We start from the raw sequence: 25386 nt of genomic DNA, 5'->3' as shown, positions 1-25386 counted from the left end.
TCTGAGCCTGTGGGAATGCCCAGCTGGGAGTGAGGGAGGACCCCTCACAACATTTCACTAGCTGATTTCTTTTTTGTCCCACAGAAAGGTCTGCAGCAGTGGGAGTGTTTCAGGAGAGGCTGTGGGTTTACTTGGTGTGGCTGGGCTCCCTGAGGGAGGGGAATTTTAGGGTTGCTATTCTGAATATTTCCTTCCCAAACTGGATTTTAATTTGTGAATTGTGAGGAAACTCATGGGAAGCAGGAGCTCAGCCCAAGGCTTTCCTTGACTCTTTGTTAAAGCTTTCAGTGGCCCTATAGCAGCAAGCCCAGAGTCCTGACTGCTCCTTTCCCAGCAGCTTCCCATTCCCCTGTGTGCTGGGCTGGCCTCAGCCCTCCCTGCATGGCCAGCTCCTGCCCAGAGCAGGCAGGGAGCAGCAGGTGTCCCCTCTCACAGGTGTGCCACCGGTGAAGCCTGGCAGGAGATCCTGCTGGACTGCAGCTACGGCCGGCGCTGCGACCCCGAGTCCGACTATGCCGAGGGCGAGGAGTACACCTGTGGCACCGGCTTTGCCTACTTCTATTTCATCAGCTTCTACATGCTCTGTGCCTTCCTGGTATGCTGGCTCCCACAGGGCCCCTTTGGCACCCCTGTCCTGCCTGGGCAGCCACGGTGGTGTGAGTTGTGGGGTGAGCCCACAGCACCTCCTCCTGGGGCCATCACCCCCAGCCCACCTAGCCAGCCTTGCTGTAAACTGACACTGCACTCCTGGGGGAACCAGGATCCCCTTGTAGGCTCTTCACACAGCCTCTGTGTGCTGCCTTCCAGGTGTGTTTTGTTGGCCTTGGCAAGGGTGGAGAGGGACAAGATGCTGATGTGCTCATCCTTTCACATGACCTGCTTGAGCAGGAGTTTCCTCTCTGCATGGGAGGACCCTCACTCTGATTCCAGGAGATCCCAAGCCCCTTCTGCTCCAGAACACATCTGCCCATGTTTTTGTAGTGCTGGTGCCTCTCCCCTGACTGGCTCCTTCCCATCCGTTCCTCTGCCCTCAGATCATTAACCTCTTTGTGGCCGTCATCATGGACAACTTTGATTACCTGACACGGGACTGGTCCATCCTCGGCCCCCATCACCTGGATGAGTTCAAGCGGATCTGGGCCGAGTACGACCCCGAGGCCAAGTGAGTGTTGGTGGGTGGGAGGCATGGGGAGGCTGTTCCATGCGTGGCAGGGGCAGCTGTGGCACTGCCTACGAGTCAGGTTCCAGCACCTCGGAGGTGGATGTGGACTTGCCAGAGTTGATCCAGGTCTGGTAAAAGCCATCAGGGTATTTCAGTTCCCTCTTCATCCAGCTGTGGTGAGGCTGCCGACTCTTCCCATGCCACTGCACTCCTTTACCTGCTCCCCAGTGCCACAGGGAGTAGCTGCTTTCCCCAGGAGGAGCAGAGGCAAGAGGAGGGATTTGTCCAGCACAGAAGCACAGGGCAGGTCCCAGGGATCAGCCCCCAGAGCACCTCCCCAAGCCTCTGTCTGCTGCCTCACTGCTGAGCTGCTGTGCTTCCTCTGCAGGGGGAGAATCAAGCACTTGGATGTGGTGACTCTGCTGAGGCGTATCAACCCTCCCCTGGGCTTTGGGAAGTTCTGCCCACACCGTGTAGCCTGTAAGGTAAGAGCCAAGGGGGTGACAAGGTGTGTGAGCACAGGGACACCTTCCCAAGCTGTCACTGTGTCCTCCAGGCAGGCTGAGAGTGACAGTCCAGCCATCTTCCAGTGCCATTCTCCGCTCTGACCTCTCCTTTTTAATGAAGGAGGGCAAGGAGAGGTGCTGCTGACCCACAGAGCTGGGGTGGTTCAGGCTCCTGAAGATCAGGACTTACCTGTGCTCACCTCCTGCTTCAAAGGTGTGGCACGGATGGGCTGGCTCTGCCCAGAGCCCTCCTCACAGGGGACTTGCAGGCCACACTGCAGCTGGTGCAGGAGGGCAGTGCAGGGCCTGGGCATGTGGCTGTGTCAGCTGGGCTGTAGAACTTGTTTCCAAGAGCTGGTAGTGCTTAGGGAGAAGGAAACCCCAACTTTCTCAGCAGAAATACACTTTTCCTGCCTCAGCTCATTCTGGATAAATCCAGGGCCTGTGTGAGGCTCATGTGTGACATGCATGGGCAGGAGCTCAGGCACTGGTGTAATCCCTGCTGGGTTTTGGGCAGACACATCAGGAGATTTGATCCCCAGATTCCTCACAGCAACCTGGGACACGTTTTGGAGTGGGGAGTGCAATGCAAAATAACTCCCACCTCTCTGAAAGCAGCTGGAGGGATTCAGCCTGGAGAAGGGGAGGTTCAGAGGGGACCTCCTTGCTCTCTACAACTCCCTGACAGGAGGCTGAAGCCAGGTGGGAGTCAGTCTCTTCTCTCAAGTAACAAATGACACTACAAGAGGAAGCAGTCTCAAGCTGCACCATGAGAGGTTTAGGATGGATATTAGGGAAATTTTTTTCACCAAAAGATTGGTTAGGCCCTGGGACAGGCTGTCCAGTGGGTTACCACCCTGGAGGGATTTAAAAGCCATGTGGATGTGGTGCTTATGTACATGGTTTTTGTGGTGGCCTTGGCAGTGCTGGGGGGACAGTTAGACCTGATGATCTTACAGATCTTCTCTGACCTAAACAATTCTGCGATTCCATGATTTTCTCCCATGGCACCTGTGCCCCTGTAGGTTATTTCCCCTAGCTCTGCCTGTCCTGATGGGACACTTGTGGCTGGGTTCTTTTCCCCTTTGGACTGAGACTGATGAGAGAGAGGCAGTTTTCTCTTGTTTAGACTTGGTTGTTTATTCTTCTTTTATCTATATTACATATACACAAGGTACAAGGAGCTATATGCACTAAGATAGAAAGGTGCAAAATGGCTAACAAAGAACTTCTTCAAGGTTTTTTATGTGTCCATTTACCCAATTAACAAATGCCAAGTAAATTATTTTTCTTAATGACTCAATGACCCAACACCTGTGTGCTGCACTGTGGCATTCTTTATCCAATCACTCATTACTACCCAAAAACCTCTAGAAGAAGATGATGAAGAAGAAGGAAAAGAGACAACACTCTAAAATCCTCCATCTTGTATTTTGTTTTTTAAAAGAGCTTAAACCTTTAACTTTTTCACCCAGTGACTTAAGAAAACTCTTCAACTTACACACTCACACTCTTAGATTTTCTATTTAACAGTTGTTTTCATGGCGCTTTCTTGGATGTCAGAGTCAGGTATCAAAGATAAGGGCACACACTCTGCCTCTGACTGCAACATCTCCCCATCACTTGCTGTGGTTCAGCTGGCTGGGATCAGGGATGTCACCGCCCCTGGCAGTTGTGGTAGCAGGAGTGATGCAGAGCCCCTGGGCCTGAGCAGAGCTCCATGCCCTGAGCAGAGGCTCTGGCCAGGACAGGTGCTGAGTCTGGGGGCTGCCAGCCTGCTCTGTGGCCTGGGGTCACGGCTGTTGGTTTGCTGTGCAGCGTCTGGTGTGCATGAACATGCCCCTGAACAGCGATGGCACCGTCACCTTCAACGCCACCCTCTTTGCTCTGGTGAGGACAGCGCTCAAGATCAAGACAGAAGGTAAGCAGTGATCTTGTCTGCCTCTGCAGCCTGACAGGGGACCTTCCTTGTGGTGCTGGGTGTGGGTGACACAGCATTCCCCCACTGGCTGGGGATCTCAGGCACTTGTGTGTGGGATCAGAGCCTGTGGACAAGCCCTCAGCTCTGTTCTTATTATCCTGTTATCTTATTATTATCTTATTATCTGGTCCATCTCTTTGGACCAGAGCCCCTGGGTGCCTGCATGGCCCTGCTCATGTTATTAGCTGCTGGCCCACATGTTGCAGCCCTGAGGAGTGAACCAGTGCCACCAGTGCCACCCTGAACAGCTCAGGAGTGGTGCTGGTCCAGCTCCCACCCTTTGAATTTGGCTGTGCTGGGGAGGAGCTGCTTTCACCCCTTCCTTGCCAGCAGCATGGTTTGCTGAGCTTTGCTGTGGGAAGCTGTTTCTGTGCCTGTGGGCTGTGCCCGTGCTGTGAGCAGCTCTAGGCTGGGCTCCTGGGATCAGTGTCTTCCAGCAGTGTGGCGTGCTGCTTCCCTCTGGCTGGGGTGGGAACATGGCAGCCTGGGAGAAGCACAGGAGATCCTGCAGATAGACTGGGATTTCAGGAATGGTGAACCCTGTGGGAGCACCAAAGGGGAGGTCAAAATCTGTAAAGTATTCTGGCCAAAATCAAAGCCTTACTCTTGCAAAGCTCATTTTTATTGGGTGGGGAGACAGAGAGGAGCTGTCACACCCTCCAGGAGATTGGCCAGGTGTTCACATGCTTTGTCTTCACTCCTGTTCACATCCCTGGGGATGAACTGCTCTGTCCTGCTCGCTTTCCTCACAGGTAATTTTGAACAGGCCAATGAGGAGCTCAGAGCTATTATCAAAAAAATCTGGAAGAGAACGAGTATGAAGCTTTTGGACCAGGTCATCCCACCTATTGGAGGTATGTCACCAGGTGGCACTTCCCAGAGGGACAGAGAAACTCCTGGTCAGGTCTCACTGCTCCAGCCACTTGGGATCTTGTGACAGGCAGAATCATCATGTTGGTTTCCTCCCTCCAGATGATGAGGTGACAGTGGGCAAATTCTATGCTACTTTCCTGATCCAAGAACATTTCAGGAAGTTCATGAAGCGCCAGGAGGAATATTACGGGTACCGGCCCAAGAAAAACCCTGTGGAGATCCAGGTTGGTGTGTGGGTGGTGCTGGAGGGGAGGCAGGGAGTTCTGCAGGTCAGGGAAGAGGTTTCTCCCAGCCTGGAGAAGACCAGGGTGGCTCAGAGAGCTGCAGGATGCCTGTGCCTCAGGCCTTTGGAAGTGAGGTGTCCCAAGTAAATCAGCACTGACATGGCCATGCGTCCTGCACTGAGTGTGACCTCGCTGTCCAGGGTGCAGGTGAAAAAACAAAGGAGGGTTTTGACTCTCTGCTCCACTGACTCCAGCTATAGAGAGGGCTTGGCAGGATCTGGTGCCTCACCAAGGAATTTTAAGACCTGGAAACTCCCACCACAGACCACTGTCTGTGCCAAATGCTGCTCATCCAAGCCCTTACCCACCTGCTCTGCTCCAATCCCAAGGCTCTCCTTGTCTCCCCTTAGCAGTGTCTGGATAGCTCCATGTCCCTGGTGCTCTCTGTGTTCTCTCAGCCTTACAGAGCATCAGGTGGAGGGGGGTGAACGTGCCTGACTTTGAGTGGGACCACTGCAGTCAGAGAAGCCTGCACAGCAGGCCTGAGGGGTGCTGGCATAGGATTTCTGTGCCTGGCCAGAAGGCTGGGATGTCCCTAGCCTCTCCTGACTTTGTAGGGAGGAAATCACCTGTAGAGATAAAAGACCAGGCCCCAAAGGTGCAAAGCAAGGAAAAGAGCCAGGTCCCAGATCAGGGACAGAGGCCCAGCCTGCCCTTGGCTGTCTCCAGCCCAGCTCTCCATCAGGCTGCCCCTGGCATTCCCTTTTGTGGGACAGCATGAGCCCAGAAACTGTGGGACAGCAGTGGGACAGCAGGAGCTCTGGGGCAGTGTCCCCCAGCATAGAGCCAGCAGCTGCAGGGTGTGACCATGGCCTGTCCTTGGCAGGACACCTGGCAGGGGGATCCTCATCGTGTTTCCCTCTCCAGAGACCAAGGTGAGGGGTGGTGACATCAGCCCTGTCTTCCTGTCCTCTCCAGGCTGGGCTGAGGAGCATTGAAGAGGAAGCTGCCCCTGAAATCCACCGGGCCATTTCTGGGGACTTGACTGCAGAGGAGGAGCTGGAAAGAGCCATGGTGGAGGCTGCCCTGGAGGAAGGGATATACAGGGTGAGTTCAGCCCTCAGGGAATAACAGTTTGGTGGTCCCACCCAGCCCTGGTTTCAGAGTGGTGCTGGTGGGCCAGCTTGGTTGCTGGCACGGGGGACAGTCTGCAGGGCATGGGCCCAAAGCATGATCAGCACTTCTTTCCTTTCTGTGGGCATCAGGACATCCCGGTCCTGTCACCTTGGGCAAGCTGCTCTCTGCTTCCCCTCTGTGAAAGGACCCAGCCCATGTTCCTGGCAGGGCTGTGCTGGATATTTACCTGCTGGTTTGGAGGTTACCCACTCACACCTTCTGCCAGGCTAAGGTGGGACAGCTCTGGTGTCACAGGAACTGCTTCACTTCCCTGGGAGTCTCAGAGACAGTCTGGGCAGCTGTGGGGTTGCAGAGTTGCACCTTCTTCTTCTTCTTCCAGAGGTGCCACCACCCCAGGCTGTCCTGCAGAGGTGACAGGATTTGTCCTGGATGGTTCTGCATGGCCAGAAACCCTTGGTGCCTCAGTTTCCCTACCTGGGCAGTGAGGCTTTTGGGATCGTGTGGTCTGCAAGGCCTGAGCAGAGCAATAATTGTTTTGACATGGGAATGGCCCCAGAGCAGCCTGGAGCTCCAGGCTTGCCCTGATGCTCTCCCTGTTGGTTGCAGAGAACAGGTGGCTTGTTTGGCCAGGTGGACAGCTTCATGGAGCCCAGCAGCCCTCTGCAGCCCCAGGTGGCCAGCCAGAGGCCCCTGCAGTTCACTGAGGTGGGCAGTGAGGACCTCGACTCTCCCGTGTTCCTTGATGACTTCCCCCAGGAAGGCAACACCAACATCAACAATGCCAATAGCAGCTGCTGGCTGGAGGGGTAAGGGTGAACCCCGGTGTGCAGGCAAGGAGGGCAGTGCTGGCCATGTCTCTGTGTGCCCTGGGGCTGTCCTGGCACTGCTGGCCATGTCTCTGTGTGCCCTGGGGCTGTCCTGGCACTGCTGGCCATGTCTCTGTGTGCCCTGGGGCTGTCCTGGCACTGCTGGCCATGTCTCTGTGTGCCCTGGGGCTGTCCTGGCACTGCTGGCCATGTCTGTGCTCTGCCCTGGGGCTGTCCTGGCACTGCTGGCCATGTCTGTGTGTGCCCTGGGGCTGTCCTGGCACTGCTGGCCATGTCTATGCTCTGCCCTGGGGCTGTCCTGGCACTGCTGGCCATGTCTATGCTCTGCCCTGGGGCTGTCCTGGCACTGCTGGCCATGTCTCTGTGTGCCCTGGGGCTGTCCTGGCACTGCTGGCCATGTCTGTGTGTGCCCTGGGGCTGTCCTGGCACTGCTGGCCATGTCTCTGTGTGCCCTGGGGCTGTCCTGGCACTGCTGGCCATGTCTGTGCTCTGCCCTGGGGCTGTCCTGGCACTGCTGGCCATGTCTATGCTCTGCCCTGGGGCTGTCCTGGCACTGCTGGCCATGTCTCTGCCCTGGGGCTGTCCTGGCACTGCTGGCCATGTCTCTGTGTGCCCTGGGGCTGTCCTGGCACTGCTGGCCATGTCTGTGCTCTGCCCTGGGGTTGTCCTGGCACTGCTGGCCATGTCTCTGTGTGCCCTGGGGCTGTCCTGGCACTGCTGGCCATGTCTCTGTGTGCCCTGGGGCTGTCCTGGCACTGCTGGCCATGTCTCTGTGTGCCCTGGGGCTGTCCTGGCACTGCTGGCCATGTCTGTGTGTGCCCTGGGGCTGTCCTGGCACTGCTGGCCATGTCTCTGTGTGCCCTGGGGCTGTCCTGGCACTGCTGGCCATGTCTCTGTGTGCCCTGGGGCTGTCCTGGCACTGCTGGCCATGTCTCTGTGTGCCCTGGGGCTGTCCTGGCACTGCTGGCCATGTCTCTGTGTGCCCTGGGGCTGTCCTGGCACTGCTGGCCATGTCTCTGTGTGCCCTGGGGCTGTCCTGGCACTGCTGGCCATGTCTCTGTGTGCCCTGGGGCTGTCCTGGCACTGCTGGCCATGTCTCTGCCCTGGGGCTGTCCTGGCACTGCTGGCCATGTCTGTGCTCTGCCCTGGGGCTGTCCTGGCACTGCTGGCCATGTCTCTGCCCTGGGGCTGTCCTGGCACTGCTGGCCATGTCTCTGTGTGCCCTGGGGCTGTCCTGGCACTGCTGGCCATGTCTCTGCCCTGGGGTTGTCCTGGCAGCTGGCTGCACCCTGGCCTACCAGGGCTCCCATCCCATGACTCCTTCATCTCAGTGCCATGAGGATGAGGTGGACAGCAGGGCTCCAGGGGTTGCAGGAATCTTCCCTCCCCCTCATCTGCCAGTCTCTGAGGGCCAAGGCCCAGGTTGGGGCCACCAGCACGTGCCTGGGCATGGGTAGAGGGGACAAAAATTACCAGTGTAAGATGTACTTAGTCCTGCTCCTTGGGGTCTCCACCCTGTTCATCCATTCCAGTTGTCCCCACAGGTCTGTCCCCCCAGGCTGGGGAAGGTGGGGAGGGCTGCAGCCCCAGGTGGAGCTGGGCTCGGTGTGTGCCCAGCCAGGCTGACCCACCTGCCTGCCCTTGCCAGGGTGCAGTATGAGGATGAGGTGCTCAGGAAGACGGTACCAGCAGCACGCAGGCACCCAGCACGGGGTGAGTCTGGGATTTGTTGTTCTTCTGCGGGACTGGGACCAGCCCAGGGGCCAGGGCAGGGGGAAGGGTCTGATGTTGGTGGGTGGAAGGAGGAGATGCCCCAGTAAGTTGGAGGTTTGCTGAGAGCACTGAGCACAGCAGGATCACTCTGGAGAGCTCCAGGAGACTGTTCTCCCTCCTTTGAGGTGATGAAACATGGAGATAGTGCCTTATTTTGGGGGAGCACTGCCCATCTTGGGGCAGCAGGGCCACAAGACCACGATCATTTCCTTAAACAGGGGCTTTGGGTGCTGCTGAATCCTAAATCCTTTGTTTCTCCCAGTCTAGCTAGCCTGTTCCCATCTCTGCTTGGCAGAGGTGTCCTTGCTCTTGTGCCCATCTGATGTCCCTACCTTTCCCTCCCACAGAGCACAATCGCCCCATACCCATGGAGAGGCTGAGCAGGAGGCGAGGGGCCACCTCTGGAGGTCCCTCAGCACCAGGGCCACTCCTCCCCCAGCAGGTAAAAGGGACAATGCATGTCCAGAGGGGACATGTCATGTGGGGGACACAGGTGAACCTCCCTTCCATCCTGGGAAAGGCTGGCACAGCTGTGCTGGGAAGGAGCCACTCTCTGGGGCTCATTGTGTCAATCCAGCCTCGCTGGAGCTTTTCTCTTGGATCAGCCTGGAGATGGAGCTGGGCTCCCACCCTGCTGCTGTAGCAGTCATGGGGAGCTCCTCAATGCTGGAACAGCTGGAAGCAAATTCCTCTGGCTCCCCACCTGCCTCCAGAGCCAGGGCAGGAAGAAGGGGTGCATCAGATTCACCCCCATGCTCCCTTTGCTGCCTCATGCCCGGGGCCAGGGCTGGTTCCCAGCTCTCTGTTCACAGGGCCCTGCTGGTCCCATTTTGGGGGTGCCCTGAACCCAGGAGCTCCAGCAGGATGGCATTGCCTGTCCAGGCACTGGACAGGGACAGGGGACACAACCTGCAGCCCCCAATTAATATGGGAGGGGTCTTCCCTGGGCAGTGTCCCAGCACATTGCAGCTCTGTGCCACTCTCACCCAGCTGCCCACAGAGGATGGCACTGTGACAGCAACAGCAACAGCATCCAGCTCAGGGTTCCAGCTGAGAGAAACTGGTGAGCCAGGAACATCCTCCACACCAGCCATCACCTTCCTCATTCAGGAGGTAAGGCAAGGGCACAGCCTGGCAGAGGGAACAGCAGGGACGGCAGGAAATTCCAGGCAGGAAATTCCATGTTTATGCCATGATGGGGGATTTCGGGGCAAAGCTTAGCTACAAGGGCGAGCAGCAGGTATGTGCCAGCACAGGGGGCAGAAGGGAGGAGAAGAGGGTGGGTGGGTGCCTCATCCAGGGCAGCTCCCCAGGCTGAGCACCCAGGCTGTGCCCTCATCTTCTGCACAGGCTCTGATCTCCGGAGGCCTCAGGGCTCTGGCCCGGGACTCGTCGTTTGTAGCAGTGACCAGGGACGAGATGGCAGCCAGCAGCCAGCTGGAGATGGATGAAGTGGAGAAAGCAGCCGTGGAGCTGCTAAAAGGAAGAGAAACACTGCAGGGCACAAAAACTGGCTCTGCCCCACTGGACACCTCAGCTGTGCCACCAGGCAGATCCCCAGGGCTCGGTGCAGCTCCCTCCCAAAAGACCATCGCTGCCACTCGCCTGTGAGCTGCCCACTGCAGCAGCCCAGGGTCCTGGCACAGGGGGTGCTGGAGCAGAGCCACACTGCTCCTGCCTGTGGTCCTGAGGTACTCTGGCCAGCTGTGGTACTGCTTTTGGGACAGGTCTCTGGGATGCTGGTGCAGAATGGGACAATGCTGTTCCAGCGGGGTGTTGCAGGAATTGGAGAGGTGATTAAAGTGTTCCTGCTGTGTGACTCTGGATGCCCTCCCCTCCTTCCTCTGCTGCCCTGCCTGTACAGCCAGTGGAGGGGGTTTTGAGGTTGCCAAGCTCTGGGATCTCCTGATATCCCAGTAGCTGGACCCTGCGTCCTCATGTCTCTGCTGCCTCTGCAGCCTCCTGCCTGCAGCCAAGTCTGGCCTGTGAGGAGGAGATGTGCCAGGGGCTGGGCAGCAAAATGGGGCTTGGGGCTTTCGTGGCTCCCTGTCCCAGCTGTGTGTGAAACTGGGGATGGGGCAGAGGTGTGAAAGCATGTTCAGGCAGGGGCAGTGGCTCTGGGGCCGGCCAAGAGGAGAATTGGACACTGATGCCATTTCTGCCCCTTCCGCTATGTCCACACTGCGCTCTTGGGGTCAGGCATCCATCCCAGTCTCTGGGAAGGTCTCGTTCAGCCCATGACATCCATCCCACAGCTCAGTGGGGCACGGGCCAGGGGAGCGTGGAGCTGTTCCTGCAGCACTCTCTGCACTGCCTGCACTGGTGCTGAGCAGCAGCTGAGGTCCCTCCTCCCTGGGCTGCCCAGGGGGTCCACAGAGCCCCCCATGGAATCTGGGTGCTGAGCACTGGGGCAGCCCCATCTCCCAGCCAGCTCTTCAGAGGGATCTGGCTCCCGAGGGCTCCAGCCCAGCCTGACTGGGAACTGGGGGGCTCTTGATCACCTAATAGATATTAAAATGCAGAGAGTGGATGGGTCCCAGGGGAGGAGCAGATCAATGAGCCAGCCTGCTCCCCAGCACGGCTTTTATTAACTCAGTCAGGGGAACAGGCTGAGTTCCAGCTGCAGCCTGAGCACTGGAGCCAGTCTGGTGTCTGCCCATGGCAGAACAGCTTCCCCCACAGCTCGCAGCCAGCAGAGATGGGTGGTGTGGGGGGAACTGCTGCATCCTTTCCTCTTGCTTCTTTGCCCTGGGGCAGGACTTACACCTTTTCCCACTCACCCCCTCCATGGATGGAGGTGCACAGCGGGTGGCAGTTCAGCTCTGCCAGGGGATGGCAAGGACATGTTATGGGCTGAATGCTTGTGGTCTCCTGGTGCGTTTAGGGAGACACAGGACCGCATGTATCACCTGCCAAGACATGTAGGTGGTCACTGGAGACTCTAAACATAAAGGGTGACACTGTGGTGGGGACAATCCCACTGTGGTGGGGCCTCTGCACCCTCTCCTGCAGGCTGGGGCTGCTCAGGGGATGGTTTGCTCCATCCCAGGTGTGTGTGCAGTGTCTTTCTTAAGCTGATTCCAGCTGAACTGGGGCACAGATGTGGTTTGTGGGTGGGAGTAGGAAGAGAGCAACATCATGGCACAGTCACTTCCCCTCTCTGCCTGGAGCTTCAGTGGGGAAAAGTCCAGCCTCAGGAAAACTGGCAGCTCAGGGTGGGAACTGCACTGTGCACCAGGTGTCCTTGCAAACACAGGACAAAGAAAGAGGAATACCAGCTCCTCACATCCTTGCAGGCCATGTCCTGCTCCTCTCCATGATTTTGTACCATACAGTGTCCTGGGACTTACCCATCCCAGCAGAACTAAGGAGCTCCCGTGGGATGCAGAGTCCTGTGCACACATGGCCCGTGCTCGTGGCACCTTGGAAGGAGCAGACACGAGCAGATGGGGTGAAGGGACCCAGAGTGCAGAGCAGAGGGCAGGGGCTGGACTCTGTGCTGGGCTCAGCAGCCTCACTAGCTATTGGCCACCAGTGCTGGTGTGTCCTGGCTATCCCCTCTCCCAGGATACAGCCTGGACTGCTCAAGAGAAACCTCCGAGTGCCTCGGTTTGCCCTCGTGCTCCATTGCCATTTGCCCTGACATTGACACCAAACTGCAGAGCTGGGAGTCTCCTGTAGGTCCCACAGCTGCTGGAAGATGCTTTCTTCTGCAGAGCCAGGGTCTGTCTGTGTCCAGATGGTCTGCCATCAGCCCCAGCAACGTGAATGCAACTCAGGAAAGCCATAACAGGGATTCCTTCAGCTCCCCAGTGCTTCTCTGTCTCCAGTCCTTCTCTGGATGTGTCTCCCTCACCAGCCTCCCAAGACCAGCTCCTAGGATGGAGCCACTGGCCCCGTGGGCCCGGGCTGGGTGGGCACTGCCCTGTGCTGCGTGGGTGCCCAGCTGGCTGTGCCGACCCTGCAGTACGGAGTGTGCACGCTGGGCAGCTCTGCTGGTACCCGGACACCATCCTGTCACACCATGTCCTCTTAGAACAGGCTCTCACCACGGCCCTGGGCAGCCCAAAGGCTTGTGAGACCCCAGTCCCTGGCTCTGGCAGGAGCACCGAGCTCCCCCCTGCCCTGCTGTGTATCCTGCTGCTCCGTGGTGTCACCCCCCAGCAGCACAGAGGGCACGGGAGGCAGCGGAGCCAAGGAGGAGTCGGAGTGATGCCACCCCGTGGGAGCTCGCCCGGTACAGCCCGGAGCAGAGCCCGGTACAGCCCGGGGGAGTGCCCGGTACAGCCCGGAGCAGAGCCCGGTACAGCCCGGAGCAGAGCCCGGTACAGCCCGGAGCAGGGCCCGGTACAGCCCGGAGCAGAGCCCGGTACAGCCCGGAGCAGAGCCCGGTACAGCCCGGAGCAGAGCCCGGTACAGCCCGGGGGAGTGCCCGGTACAGCCCGGAGCAGAGCCCGGTACAGCCCGGAGCAGGGCCCGGTACAGCCCGGAGCAGAGCCCGGTACAGCCCGGAGCAAAGCCCGGTACAGCCCGGAGCAGAGCCCGGTACAGCCCGGGGGAGTGCCCGGTACAGCCCGATAAACCCCAGAGTAGCGGGGCCGCTGACCCGGCAGGGGGAGCACGGGCTGAGTGTGAACGGGTGAGTGCGAGTTGTGTCCGTGTGCCCGTCTGTCCGTGTGTCCGTGTCCGTGTGTCCCTGTGTCCGTGTGTCCCTGTCCGTGTGTCCCTGTGTCCATGTCCGTGTGTCCCTGTGTCCGTGTGTCCCTGTGTCCGTGTGTCCCTGTGTCCGTGTGTCCCTGTGTCCATGTGTCTGTGTGTCTGTGTCTGTGTGTCTGTCTGTGTATCCGTGTGTCCGTGTGTCCGTGTGTCCGTGTGTCTATGTCCATGAGTCCGTGTGTCCGTGTGTCCCTGTCCGTGTGTCCGTGTGTCCGTGTGTCCCTGTCCGTGTGTCCCTGTCCCTGTCCGTGTGTCCCTGTCCGTGTGTCCCTGTCCCTGTCCGTGTGTCCATGCCCGCACATCCCGGTTCCGAGCGGATCCCGCTCTCTCCTCCGCGTGCTCTCGGTCCGGCCCTGTGGGCGTGTCCCGCCGTGGCCCCGCCCCGCACCTGGCCCGGCCCCGCCCCGGCCGCGGCCCCGCCCCTCCCGGCCCGCGGATGCTCCGGGGCAGCGGCGGCCGCGGTGCCGTGCGGGGCCATGGCGGCCCCGGACAGCTGCGTGAAGGTGGCCGTGAGGTGAGTGCGGGGATCGCCGCTTCCCGCGGGGCCGGGCTGTGCGTCCCGGGGCCCGCACGGAGCTCGCTGCGCCCGGGACCGATGCCGAAAGGCGGGGCGGGCGCTGCGGGTGCGGGTGCGGGTGCGAGGCGGGGGTCGGTGGGTGCCCGTTCGGCTCTGACCCTCCCCGGGGCAGTGAGACCCCGCCGGGCCGGTCTCTGCCGCGCCCCCCACGGCCCCGCCGCTCTCCTCCCCCCCCCCCCCGCTCCCCACCGTTTCGGGATGTCTCCCCCCTGTCCCCGCAGCCCGGCTCTGCCTTCCCTCCACCCGCCCCCACCGCCCGCCATCCCCCGTGAGCGGCGCAGGGCGAGGCCGGGACCCCCCGGCCCCTCCACCTGCAGAGCCGGCGGGAGCCCAGCCTGGCCAGTTCCCGGTGCTGCGCGGGTGGGTTTGGCCGTCCCAAGTGTCACCAGGATGCCGGGGATTGTGAGGGCTCCCTGCCCGCCCCCCCCTCTGGGCGGTGGGAAGCGATGCGGTATCTCGGTGTCCTTTGTGCTGGGAACAATGCGCCCGCAGACCCGCACCTCACAGAGGAGCTGCTGGCGGCCTCGGAGCCCGCCGGGGCTCGGGGGTCTGCGGAAGCTCGGGGGGCGTGGGCCGGGCGAGGTGGAGCCCCGCGGGGACGGGTGACAGCCCCCTGTGTCACCCTCGCCTTTGTGAGCGCCATGGCCGGGCCGGTGCGCGGGGCTCTGCCGCTCCCTGCCCCTCGCGGGGAGAAAATCCCCGCGGAGAGAGGGGATGTGGATCCCACGGAGCGGGGACCCTGCCCGGCCCGGGAGCCTGTGGCTGCCGGAGCCGCCGTCAGGCGGGGGAAGGGACCGGCCGGGCCCCGCTCCCCCCGTGCCGGGGCACTCGCATCTGCCGGGCCCGTGGTGTGGGAGCGGGTCGGAGCCGCAGCCCGTCCCGGCCGGCCGGACACACCGTGCCGCCCCCCGCTCTGTCCCCCGTGCCCCCGGCAGGCCGGGGCTGGCGGCTGCGGGGACCGTGCCTCGGAGGGCACTGCCCGCGCCCTGCCTGCTCCGAGCGGGAGCACAAAAGATGCTGCTGGTGCAGCGGCAGCGATGGAGGGAGAGCGGGTGGGTGTGGGGCTGTGTGTGCGTGTGCAGCGGGTGTGCGGGGCTGCGTGCGTGTGCCCGCGGGTGTGTGCACCGCGACACCTCCCAGCTCCCCCGGCCCCTCCAGCCTGCTCGCCCCGGCAGCACCGGAGGGGATTTTTTTGCCATTCTCCTTTCGACAGGCCGAGGGTCGAGGCCAGGCTTTGGCTGTGAAGGATGGGGGAGCTGCAGGAGTGACGGCAGCCCCTGCTGCGGTTGCTGCTGGGGTGGCTGCACGGGGGCAGGGAGGGCTGTGCCAAGACAGAGTGTCTGTGCCAGGACACTGACCCGGGAACCGAGTTAATGCTGACCGTGGGAATGGAGATTTTCTCCTGGCCAGACACTTCCCGTCCCCATCCTGCATTTCTCTCGAGATGATGCCTTTTAACATCATCCCGGAGATGGGGTGGGTGCCATGGCGGCTGTGGAGTCCTCTCTGCTGGGCTCTCCTCATCCCTCAGACCCCTCCCAGCACTGGGGTCCTGGGGGGGCCGGTGCTTGGCGAGGGGACCGCAGCGGGGAGTGACGGGGGTATGCAGCATTGCGGTGGGGCTGGAGCGGTCACGGTGAGCAACCAGGGAGGGGGGAGAGGTCCAACCCTCTTGCACCCCTTCCTTGAGAGGGAGTGAGCCTCAACATCCCACTCGGTGCAGCCGGTGAGAGCTGGGCGGATGGGGGGGATGTGGTGCTGGAGGTGAGTCGGGAGGACAAAGGAGCAGGGCTGGGAGCAAGGAGGCTGCAAAACAAAGCCATCAGGTCGCAGTGCCGTGCAGGAAGGTGTTTCTGATGCTGAGCTGAGTGTGCAAGGGCTAAACTGCTCTCCCTGCAGACCACCCACCTTTTCTGCCACAGCAGCCCCGGGGGGCTGGGGTTGGGTCTCCTCCTGTCCTGGACTTGGAGCAGAGCGAGGTTTTCCTTTGTCAGTGCTGGTGACACCCTGCTGGTGGAGCAGCCGGGCTGCAGGATTCCCTAAAACCCTTGAAGTAAACCTGCGCCAGATCCCACCTCTCTCAGCCGTCGGACCACAGAGGAGATTGAATGTTTCTGGGATGCAGCAGGACACGGATCAAAGCTCCCCTTTTGTCCCTTGATAATAACATGAATAGGCCAGCTGTGCTGTTTCTTTGGGGTCTCTGTGTCTTTCTTTGGGGTCTCTGTCTGTGCTGCTGGTGGGAGGGAGGTGGGACCTGGGGAAGGGCCAAGGGCACTTGGTGGTGTTGGTGGAATGCACGGCTGTCTGCTGGGGTCAGACAGCTGGGGATGGTCCAGCTGATGTCAAAGAGGTGCCACAGCCATCAGGACCCGTCTCTGGTCCCACAGAGCCCTTGGGGTGGGAGGAGTAGAGACAGTTGAACAGAGATGCTGGATCTGTTCATCCCAGTTCCTGCTGATTGTCTTCTCCTGATGGCAGGAGAAGGCAGGAGAGATGCTGTGGTGTTTCACTGTCAGCCTCACAGCCTCCCATCTTCTCCTCGCGACCCTCGTCTGCCCCATTTGCACTGGGCTCCAGAGAACCCGGCTGCTGAGCACCACTTGTGGTGGGGGGACATAATTTAGGCTTCCCACGTGCCGGGAGGGAAATGGCCGGTACCTGCAGCAGCGCTGCTGTCAGCAGAAGGAAATGCAGGCCCAGCAGCTCCTCCTGGCCCAGGGGCTGATTTGTTCCTGTACCTTGTACCTGCAGTGTCTGCAAGGGCAGGGCTGGATCCTGCCCTGGCCCTCGCCCTCCCTGCCAGCAGGGTCTGCTTTGCTTGCCCCTTATCCTGGAGTGTGACTTGTGTCTGCTGGGGCAGGGATGGGCAGGGCTGAGCTGTGGCTGCAGTCAGGCTGTGCCTGGGGAGCTGTCTCAGCAGGAAACTGCCTCCTGCCCCATGGTGCTGAGCAGGGTCTGGGGGCCAACCCTGCTCAGACCGCAGCCGCTGCTTCCTTCTTGTAGGTGACCTTCAAACGAGTGGCTGCAATGCAGCCGGCGCAGCATTCTGCCCTCTGACCAGGAGCACGGCCTTGATTTGAGGTTTGGGACAGAAATTTGAGGTTTGTGCCTTGAGGCTCAGCAGCCCCTCTCCCCACAGCCCCCTCCAAGATCGCAGCCAGGTGCTGCCAGCTCCTGCAGCCACGCTGAGCCAGGGAGTGGGACTCGCTGTGCCGGTTGCAGGAAGCAGAGCTCAGCCCAGTATTTTGCAGTGTCAGGAAGGGCTGATGGCATGTATTGACCCTCAAAGCCATTAAACTCCTTGGCTGGAGGCCTGAGTGGCCTGGCTGGCTGCAGAGCTGCTCCCTGAGGGCACCTCCAAACTGGCTGGCTCGTTTGAGAGAGACAGTGGCATCCCCTGTGCCAGAGCTGCCCATGGCACTGAGCATGCCTGGCCTGCTGAGGAGACGCAGGAAACTGAGCTTGTGAAATTGGGGAAGGAAGTTGAGTCGTATTTCAAGTTTATTTAAACTCTGCAACCTCCAGTGCTCTGCTGCTCTCGCGGGTGCTCCTGCTGCGATGCTCTGTGGGGCACAGCAATCGCCCTCGTCCGGCTGGTGCCTCGGGGAGCGGCTCCTCGGAGTCCCCCTCCCCTCCTTGCCGTACACCCTTGGGGTGCTCCAGCCAAGTGACTCAGCTGGCAGAGGCCTGGTGGTGGGCTCAGCTGGGCTCCAGCGGTCCTGGCACCTCTACTGCCACATGGCAGGGGCTCTCTGCCTGCTGCGATTCTTTCTGTGACTCCAAAGTGTCTGTAACCAGCTGGGCTCAGGGAAGTTGTAGCCCTTCCCCATCAGGGATGGATCTGGGTGCAGCTGGAAAGGAGCCCAGTTTGTGCCACTCCCGGTGGGGAGAGGGAGGGTACAGCCCTGGTACCTGCTGCCCACCATCCCCTGCCGCTGCTGTGCCTTGGAGCCCCTTTGTGGTGCTGGCTGTCTCCTGCCAGCGTTGGCTGGTATTGGCCTGGCTGGGCCATGCAGGGAGAGATAAGGCAATCAATTCCAGCCCACGGCATGGGATGTGACTGTCTCCTGCAGGGGGAGGGGAAGGGGGGAGGGGAGCAGCCCATCCTGGTGTTGGGTACAGCCCATCCTGGTGTTGGGTACAGCCCTGGGGTGCTCTGTCTCCCATCTGCAGGGTCAGGGGGAAGCCCTGGTCCCTGGAAGGAAAGCTCTCAGGAGGCTGCTGTGTCCTCAGGGTGCTGGGCTGGCAAACCACGGCTGTGGGCACTCCAGCCCCTTCCTCTCCACCCTTTGCACCCACTGAGGGCATCTCAGCCATGGCAGGGAGCTCCTGCCCCGTCCTGTGCTTGTTCTGCTGCTGGGCTGAGCCCAACCAGCCACGCTGCTCTGCTTTGGCTCTGGGGCTTTGCTCTTTGTGTTTTCGGGGCTGTGTGTTCCCGGGAGCAGGGACACAGCGGCTGCCCAGCCTGGAGAGAGGGGCTGGGGAGCACGCTGGGCTCTGGCTGGTGCTGAGCCCAGGGCTGTGGATGCAGGGGGCTCCGTGCCTGCCTTCACTCGGGCTCTCGGTCGGATTTTACAGCGGAAATGTTGGATGGGGACGGTGCGAGGGGGGAGCGGGGCTGAGCCCTGCCGGATGTGCCAGCGCCCACAGCAAAGCTGCTTGAGGAGGCTTTTGGTGCCTGCACACATCACCCATCGGCAGGGGATTTAGCTGAGCACCCTGGAGCCTCAGGAGCCTCCCAAGGATCAGTCACAGGAGCCAGCTGCTGCCTCAGCAGTGAAATTGGAGGCAGGAGAGAATTGCAGATGAAGCCCCAAACAAAGCTGTCAGAAACATGGCTCCTGGCCCCAGGGGAGGGAAAGCGATACCCTCTGTGAGCCCAGTGTGAATCACAGCCAGCCCTGGCCATGGCTGTACTGCTGGGGGTGGGGGGCTGGCCCCGGTGGTCCCACAGGGCTATTTCCTGCTGGAGGCTGTCAAAACACTCCATGGCACTGGTTAAACAGCCGGCAGATTTGGGATGTGGTGGATTGTGAGGGCAGCTGCCGCTGGGACCTGCTGCAGGAGATCAGCCTGCAGGGATGCCTCTGCATCCTGCTCGGTTGCTGATGGGTTTTACTTTGGCTTGGTGGAAGGGACAGCGACTGGCACCTGCTCACCACCCCTTTCCTCTCTGGGCAGAGCAGGAGCCAGCCCAGTGCTGCCCTGGGATGTGTTTGTGTCCCCACTGTTGTGCACTGCTCTGGGGGTGGAGGCTGCCCCACCTTGCTGTGCCCCTCTGCTCTCTCCATGTGGGTGCCACACAGCCATTGCCTCCTTTTCCAGGGGAGGGTTTGGAGCTGAGCCCGAGGACTTGGGGGTTCCAGCGCCACTTTGGCCACTCTGCAGCTCCTTGGAGCCTGACATGGCTGGGAAACATTTCTTGTAGTGGAGCCTGGTGCCGAGCTCCCCTGTGCTGTGATCCTGTGGGGCTGTGGGCACCTCCCTGCTCGCTGCCCATGCCTGACTTTGTCAGTCTCCATCCCTGCTCTGGGCTGGGCTGCTGGCTGTGCTCCTGCTCCTCCTCTTCCCCCAGCCTTCCAGCACTGGGTTCCCTGGCCCAGCCTTGCATGGCTGGAAAGCACAACCCAGCCCCTCCAGCTGGGGGAGAGGGAGGGTGCCTTGGTCCATGGTGGTCTCTGCCCATCCATGATTTCAGCCTGAGGGAGACATTAGCTCAAAACATTCCCTGTTCCTTGCCCAGGTGGGGGACTGGGTTTGCTCCTGGGTACTGCACAGCATCCCCTGTCCTGCTGGCCAAGGGCTTGGCATTCATCTGGATTTTGGGGAGGGGCTGGAGAGGCGCCTCTTTTGTGCCACCTGCTCCCATGTCTTGTGGGCAGCTTTGCTCTGGTGTTCCTGGTGGGCTCTGGGGCTGCAGGATCTTGTGCCAAGCTCAGGTTGTTGTTTCCCCAGTGGCAACTGGAGTGCACTGGGAGGCTGCCAGCACGCTGGCTCTAGGGGTGGAAGTGGGACATGGGGACCTTGCAGGGACACCTGGGACAGGGAGAGATCCTGTGGGTGTGATTCACTGAGCTGGGAGGAGATGGAGCCTCAGTGCTGGGGGCAGAGCTGGGTGGGGAAGTGTGTCCATCAGACCCGTGGCATTCCTGTGCTTTGCAGGATCAGGCTGATGGCCTGTCAGGCCCAGGGTCTATCACTGAATGATGGTTTCCTTTAACTCCCCATTACCAATACTGCTGCTGAGCCAGTGTTTTTGGGGCTGTTCTGCATGGCTGAGGAGTTGGGGCCCTGCCGGGGCATGTCTCACATCATGTGTGCTATCACACGTGTGTTTCCCACCTCACCTGGGGTTTCCTGACACCACACTCGTTCACAGGTGACTGTCCCCTACAGGGTCTGTTTGCAAACATCCTGGTGGTGTTCCCTCCCCTTGGGCTGATCCCAGGTGGAGCTGAAGGCCAGTGACTTACAGGGGTGAAGGTGGAGTCCAGGGAGATCCCAAACTGGATTGGCTCCTGCTCCCCTCTAGGCTGAGGAGAGCACGGTTCCCTGCATCCCCTGGGTGCTGCTGGTCTGTGCCAGGGGCTGGGTGTCCCTGGTGCTGGCTGTGCAGGCAGCATGTCCCTCGTCCCTGGCCTGCCCTGGGCTCAGCACGGAGCAGATGGTGCAGCTCACAGCCTCGTGCTCCTGCCAGAGCTAATGAGCAGCACATGGTGCCTGCCACGGCCTGATTTAAAGGTTTCCCTAAGCCTGGGAAAGGCTGGAGTGCTGGGATTAGGGGGAGCCCAGGGGGCTCTGGGGTGCAAGGCAGCGGGGTTAGCCCTGCAGAGGAGTAGGCTGGGTGGTGTTGGGATGGGTTTCCTTGGGGGATGGATGTAGAGGCATGTCCCCCATTTGGGCTGTGCCCAGTGGGTGTCTGGGTGCACCCCAGCTCTGTGGGGTGTCCCCAGGCTGCCCAGGAGCTGTGTCCTGCCCCAGTGCTGATCACGGGGGGCTCTGTGCTGTGCTTGTTCCTGCTGGGAGGTGCCTGGATGTCTCCCTCAATTGCACTGTTTGCTGACCAGACCTGGCAGTCTCCGGGGAGCCTGATTCAATTGTCTCTGATTGCTGAGCCACTTCCCTGCCGTGGTAATTAAATGCTGAACTTTGTCTTGGTTTGTGTCCAATATAACCTGTGTGCAGAGAGGCAGCCCTTGGCAGCCAGTCCTCACCCAGGTCCCCATGCTCAGGGAGAACAGGGCTGGGAGATCCTTTCCCAGCAAGGGGGCAGATTCTCCTGTGGGATCTGGGCCTGGGGAGCCGCTGGGGAGGGCAGGCAGCCCCATCCATGCTTGAGGTGTTGGCCTGGAGATGTGGGAAAACCTGGAGCACTTTGTTCTGCTCCTACCCTGGGGAGCTGCTTGGCCAAGCTGAGAGCCCCACACAGCCCCTCACCTGCTGGCTCTGTGGTGCCTGGGCTGCCCTTGACCTGTGAGATGTCCTGGGAGAGCTGGAGGAGGTGAGAGCTGCTCCTCCTGGCTGACCTGGGCTGTTTGTTGGGATTGCAGGGCAGCAGCAGAGCATGGAGGGCAGCCTTGGGGCAGAGTGAAGCAGGTGGGGAGCAGAGAGGTGGCTGCCAGGGGGGCTCTGTGCAGCCCCAGGCCGCTGGGCAGGTGCTCCTGCAGCTCTGGGGCTGGGGAGGCTGGAGGGGCTGGTGACACAGGGAGCAGAGATGGGGCCATGGGAGGAGTGAGGATGGCAGCAGGGCAAGCACAGGGGATATGGGGATGGGAGTGGGGTGAATGCCAGGCCATTAGGGCAGGGGAAATGGGGTGAATGCAGATAATGTGGGAGTGGGGTGAGCACAGGTGATGTGGGAACAGAGACAGGAGCAGAATGAGTGCAGGCAGTGTGGGGAGAAGAGCCAGGTGCTGTTGGGGCTTGCCCAGCCCACCTGTTCTGACAGGCTCACAGAGCTGGGCTGTGCCCTGGTGGGTTCTGCCAGCTCCAGCTCTGCCAGCCCACGGTGGCTGGTGCTGGGCTGAGGGCAGTGCCTCACCAGCATTGCTGTGGGCAGCCTTGCCCCTGTGCAGACAAGGTGGACAAGAGGTAGTGGCTATGAGTGTCTGGGGTCTGGCACAGAGAGGGAAAATCCCATGGAGCTCTTCCACCCATCACCCTACAGCTCTGTGGCTCTGCTCCCTGGGCAACCAGCCCTTCCTGGCTGGGCAACCTCCTTGGGAGGGAAGAGGAACAGCTCTTTGTAGGGTCTGCAGGCAGCTTGCAGAGAGGTCTTGGAGGGACAGGAGCTCTTTGTGACCCCCCAGTCTGTGAGCAGCTGCCCTGACAGTGCTGGGAAATGTGGGAGGGTGTGTGTGCTCAGGCTCCCGGGGAGGTGGAGCAGCCCCTGTGTGACACGGGTGATCCTGGCTGATGGATCTGGCTCCCTCTGCCCCTGCTCCAGGGCAGCTGTGTCTCAGCACTGGTGTGGCCTGGTGTGTGCCCACAGGCAGTTTGCTGGGGTGGGGCTGTCACGGCTCTGGCTCTGTGCTGGAGGGCTGTGAGAGTGTGCTGCCATGGCTTTGGCAAAGTGCTGGGGGCCAAAGGATGCTCCGAGCCCCTTGGGGCTGCCGTGGTGCTGGGCTGGGAGGCAGGAAGCTGGGACAGCTGGGTGAGGAGGATGTGAACCCAGCAGTGCAGGTCAGCCAAGCTGTGCCTTCCAGTGCAAGGAGACAGCCTCCCTTCAGAGTACAAGGGGCTGCTGGTGTCAGTGGTGTGTGCAGGCCTGCCCTGGGGATACTGGCTGTGCCCAGTCGACCCCATCCCCTTGCTTGTTGCAGGGCCTGAGATGCTGGGATGGGGAGATCCCTCCCTGGGAGGCTGTTCCTGCCGGGATCAGGGACCCCCAGGCTGACCCTGCCTGTGGAGCTGCCTCTCAGTGCTCACCTGGCACTTGGCTCCCAGCCCCACTCCCCCGAGCCTGGCAGAGCGCAGCAGTGCAGAACAGCTCACCCTTTGTGCCTGCCCCAGCTCCTGCTCCTCAGCTCCTGCCCCTCGGCTTGCAGGACCCGCTCCCCTCCTCTTCCCAGATGCTCGGTGTCCCTGGCAGCTCAGCCATGGAGACAGCGCTTTCAGAGCCTGCCAGCCTGGCAGGGATGGGGAGGGGAGCGATGGAGACGCTCCAGCCGAGGTTCCCTTTGTGTGTGTCCCCGTGTCCCCGGCTCTCCTGGCACGCCTGGCTCGTGCTGATGGCTTTGGATGCTGATGCTGGATCAGGCTCCTGCTGTGACGCCCATCATCGCCTCAGCGGGAGCTGCCGCTTGCTGAGGGGTGTTCTGCACCCCTGCCTGCTCCTGTGTGTGTTCATCCATCTATCATCCATCATCCATCCATCCATCATCCATCATCCATCCATCCATCATCCATCCATCATCCATCCATCATCCATCCCCCTCCTGCCTGCTCCTCTGTGTGTTCATCCATCCATCCATCATCCATCCATCCATCCATCCATCATCCATCCATCCATCCATCCATCATCCATCCATCCATCATCCATCCATCATCCATCCATCATCCATCCATCATCCATCCATCATCCATCCATCCATCATCCATCCATCCATCATCCATCATCCATCCATCATCCATCCATCATCCATCCATCATCCATCCATCCATCATCCATCCATCATCCATCCATCATCCATCCATCCATCATCCATCCATCATCCATCCATCCATCCATCATCCATCCATCCATCATCCATCATCCATCCATCATCCATCCCCCTCCTGCCTGCTCCTCTGTGTGTTCATCCATCCATCATCCATCCATCATCCATCCATCATCCATCCATCATCCATCCATCATCCATCCATCCATCATCCATCCATCCATCATCCATCCATCCATCATCCATCCATCATCCATCCATCCATCATCCATCCATCCATCATCCATCATCCATCCATCATCCATCCCCCTCCTGCCTGCTCCTCTGTGTGTTCATCCATCCATCATCCATCCATCATCCATCCATCATCCATCCATCATCCATCCATCCATCCATCCATCCATCATCCATCCATCATCCATCCATCATCCATCCATCATCCACCCATCATCCACCCATCATCCACCCATCATCCACCCATCATCCACCCATCATCCACCCATCATCCACCCATCATCCACCCATCATCCACCCATCATCCATCCATCATCCATCCATCATCCATCCATCCATCCATCCATCATCCATCCATCATCCATCCCCCTCCTGCCTGCTCCTCTGTGTGTTCGTTCATCCATCCATCCATCCATCCATCCATCCATCCATCCATCCATCCATCCATCCACCTCCTGCCTGCTCCCCTGGCTGCCTGGGAAGGTTTTCTTGGCAGGACCATGCAGCTCTGTCCTGGCTCTCCATTCCTTCTCACTGTCCCTTGGCAGGGAGTTGAGGGGGGTGACCCAGGGTCCTGCTGGCTTTCTCCTTTCTCCTTCCCGGGGTGCTGCCTGTGCTGAGGCTGGTGTGTTGATGTGGGAGGGAGAGGAGCTCTGGGTGAGCTGCTGGCCTCAGGACAGGCCGTGTCCTCCCCACGCTGCCTTTGGGCAGGGGTGGTCACCAGTGCCGGTGTGGGGCTGGCTGGGTGCAGGCTGCTGGGCACAGCTGGGGCTTAGCTCACTCCTGCCCAGCTGGAGGGTGGAAGGCAGCACCCTGCTGCTGATCTGCTGCGTAATTTTGGCTGCCACTTAACAGGTAGGTTGTGACCATAACCACAGGAGCCTGTGTCGTGGGCTCTCAGGAGGGCAGAAGGATCTCGGTGGGGCTCCCAGTCCTGTAGGCCAGGCCACCCCAATGTGTTTGGCTCTGCTGTGGGTCCCATTGGTTGGCACAAGCTGTCCTTAGGACTGCTGGCTCATGACCAGGTGTGGAGCAGGTTGGCTGGCACGTGAGGGGGCATCTCCATTGTTCCCAGGTTTGACCCTGACAGCATCACACCCAGTTCTTCTGGACCTGTGAACGGACAGCATGTGGCCAGGAACTTTTTTGGTAGTGGTAGGGACAAGGAGCTCCAGAACACACTCAGATGGTGACTCTGTGGCCACCAAAGTCGCTCATCTCTGTTGGAGAACACGGCAAAGAGGCAGAGGATGGCGAGTGCTGTGACCTGCAGCATTCCCAGTCAGGGTTGGGAGCAGGGCCGAGGGGAGAGCCTGGGCTGGTGCTGTAGGTGATTGTCATATTTGGCTGGAAAGCTGCTGGCAGGAAAGGACCTGGGGGATGCTGGTCAGTGGTGGCTGCCCATGAGCCCAGGTGTGCCCAGGTGGCCAAGAAGGCCAATGGCACTTGGCTTGTACCAGCCACAGGACCAGGGCAGTGCCCATCCCTCTGAACTGGGCACTGCTGAGGCTCCTCCAATCCTGAGGAACCCTCACAAGAAGGACATGGAGGGGCTGGAGTGTGTCCAGAGAAGGGAATGGGGCTGGAGAAGGGTCTGGAGCCCCAGGAGCAGCTGAGGGAGCTGGGGTGGGGCTCAGCCTGGAGCAAAGGAGGCTCAGGAGGGACCTTGTGGCTTGCACAACTCCCTGCCAGGAAAGTGCAGCCAGGAGGGGGT

General features: G+C 60.3%; 2 protein-coding genes across 5 annotated transcripts in view; both read left to right on the top strand.

The window, feature by feature from the left end:
- Positions 1-10302, top strand: part of CACNA1S (calcium voltage-gated channel subunit alpha1 S) — a 45326-nt gene extending 35024 nt beyond the window's left edge. The window contains exons 33-44 of the mRNA XM_014258953.2: positions 436-595; positions 1035-1162; positions 1551-1647; positions 3487-3589; positions 4402-4503; positions 4622-4746; positions 5725-5853; positions 6490-6689; positions 8359-8423; positions 8831-8925; positions 9474-9596; positions 9834-10302. Of these exons, the coding sequence (XP_014114428.2) occupies positions 436-595; positions 1035-1162; positions 1551-1647; positions 3487-3589; positions 4402-4503; positions 4622-4746; positions 5725-5853; positions 6490-6689; positions 8359-8423; positions 8831-8925; positions 9474-9596; positions 9834-10094 (1588 nt within the window). The 3' untranslated portion in view covers positions 10095-10302. The remainder of the gene's footprint in view (positions 1-435; positions 596-1034; positions 1163-1550; positions 1648-3486; positions 3590-4401; positions 4504-4621; positions 4747-5724; positions 5854-6489; positions 6690-8358; positions 8424-8830; positions 8926-9473; positions 9597-9833) is intronic.
- Positions 10303-13636: 3334 nt separating this feature from the next.
- KIF21B (kinesin family member 21B) overlaps positions 13637-25386 on the top strand; it is a 46268-nt gene continuing 34518 nt past the window's right edge. For all 4 annotated transcript variants that reach the window (XM_088066983.1, XM_014258971.2, XM_088066982.1 and 1 more), the window contains exon 1: positions 13637-13713. In XM_088066983.1, coding sequence (XP_087923109.1) covers positions 13676-13713 — 38 coding nt within the window. In that variant the 5' untranslated portion in view covers positions 13637-13675. The remainder of the gene's footprint in view (positions 13714-25386) is intronic.

This window comes from Pseudopodoces humilis, chromosome 26 (genome assembly GCF_049639895.1).
Source record: "Pseudopodoces humilis isolate 2021_Gansu_Grassland_sample_001 chromosome 26, ASM4963989v1, whole genome shotgun sequence".
In the NCBI taxonomy this organism is placed as follows: Eukaryota; Metazoa; Chordata; class Aves; order Passeriformes; family Paridae; genus Pseudopodoces; species Pseudopodoces humilis.
The sequence above is the reverse complement of the archived record's forward strand: the minus strand, read 5'-3'. Positions and strand labels throughout refer to the sequence as shown.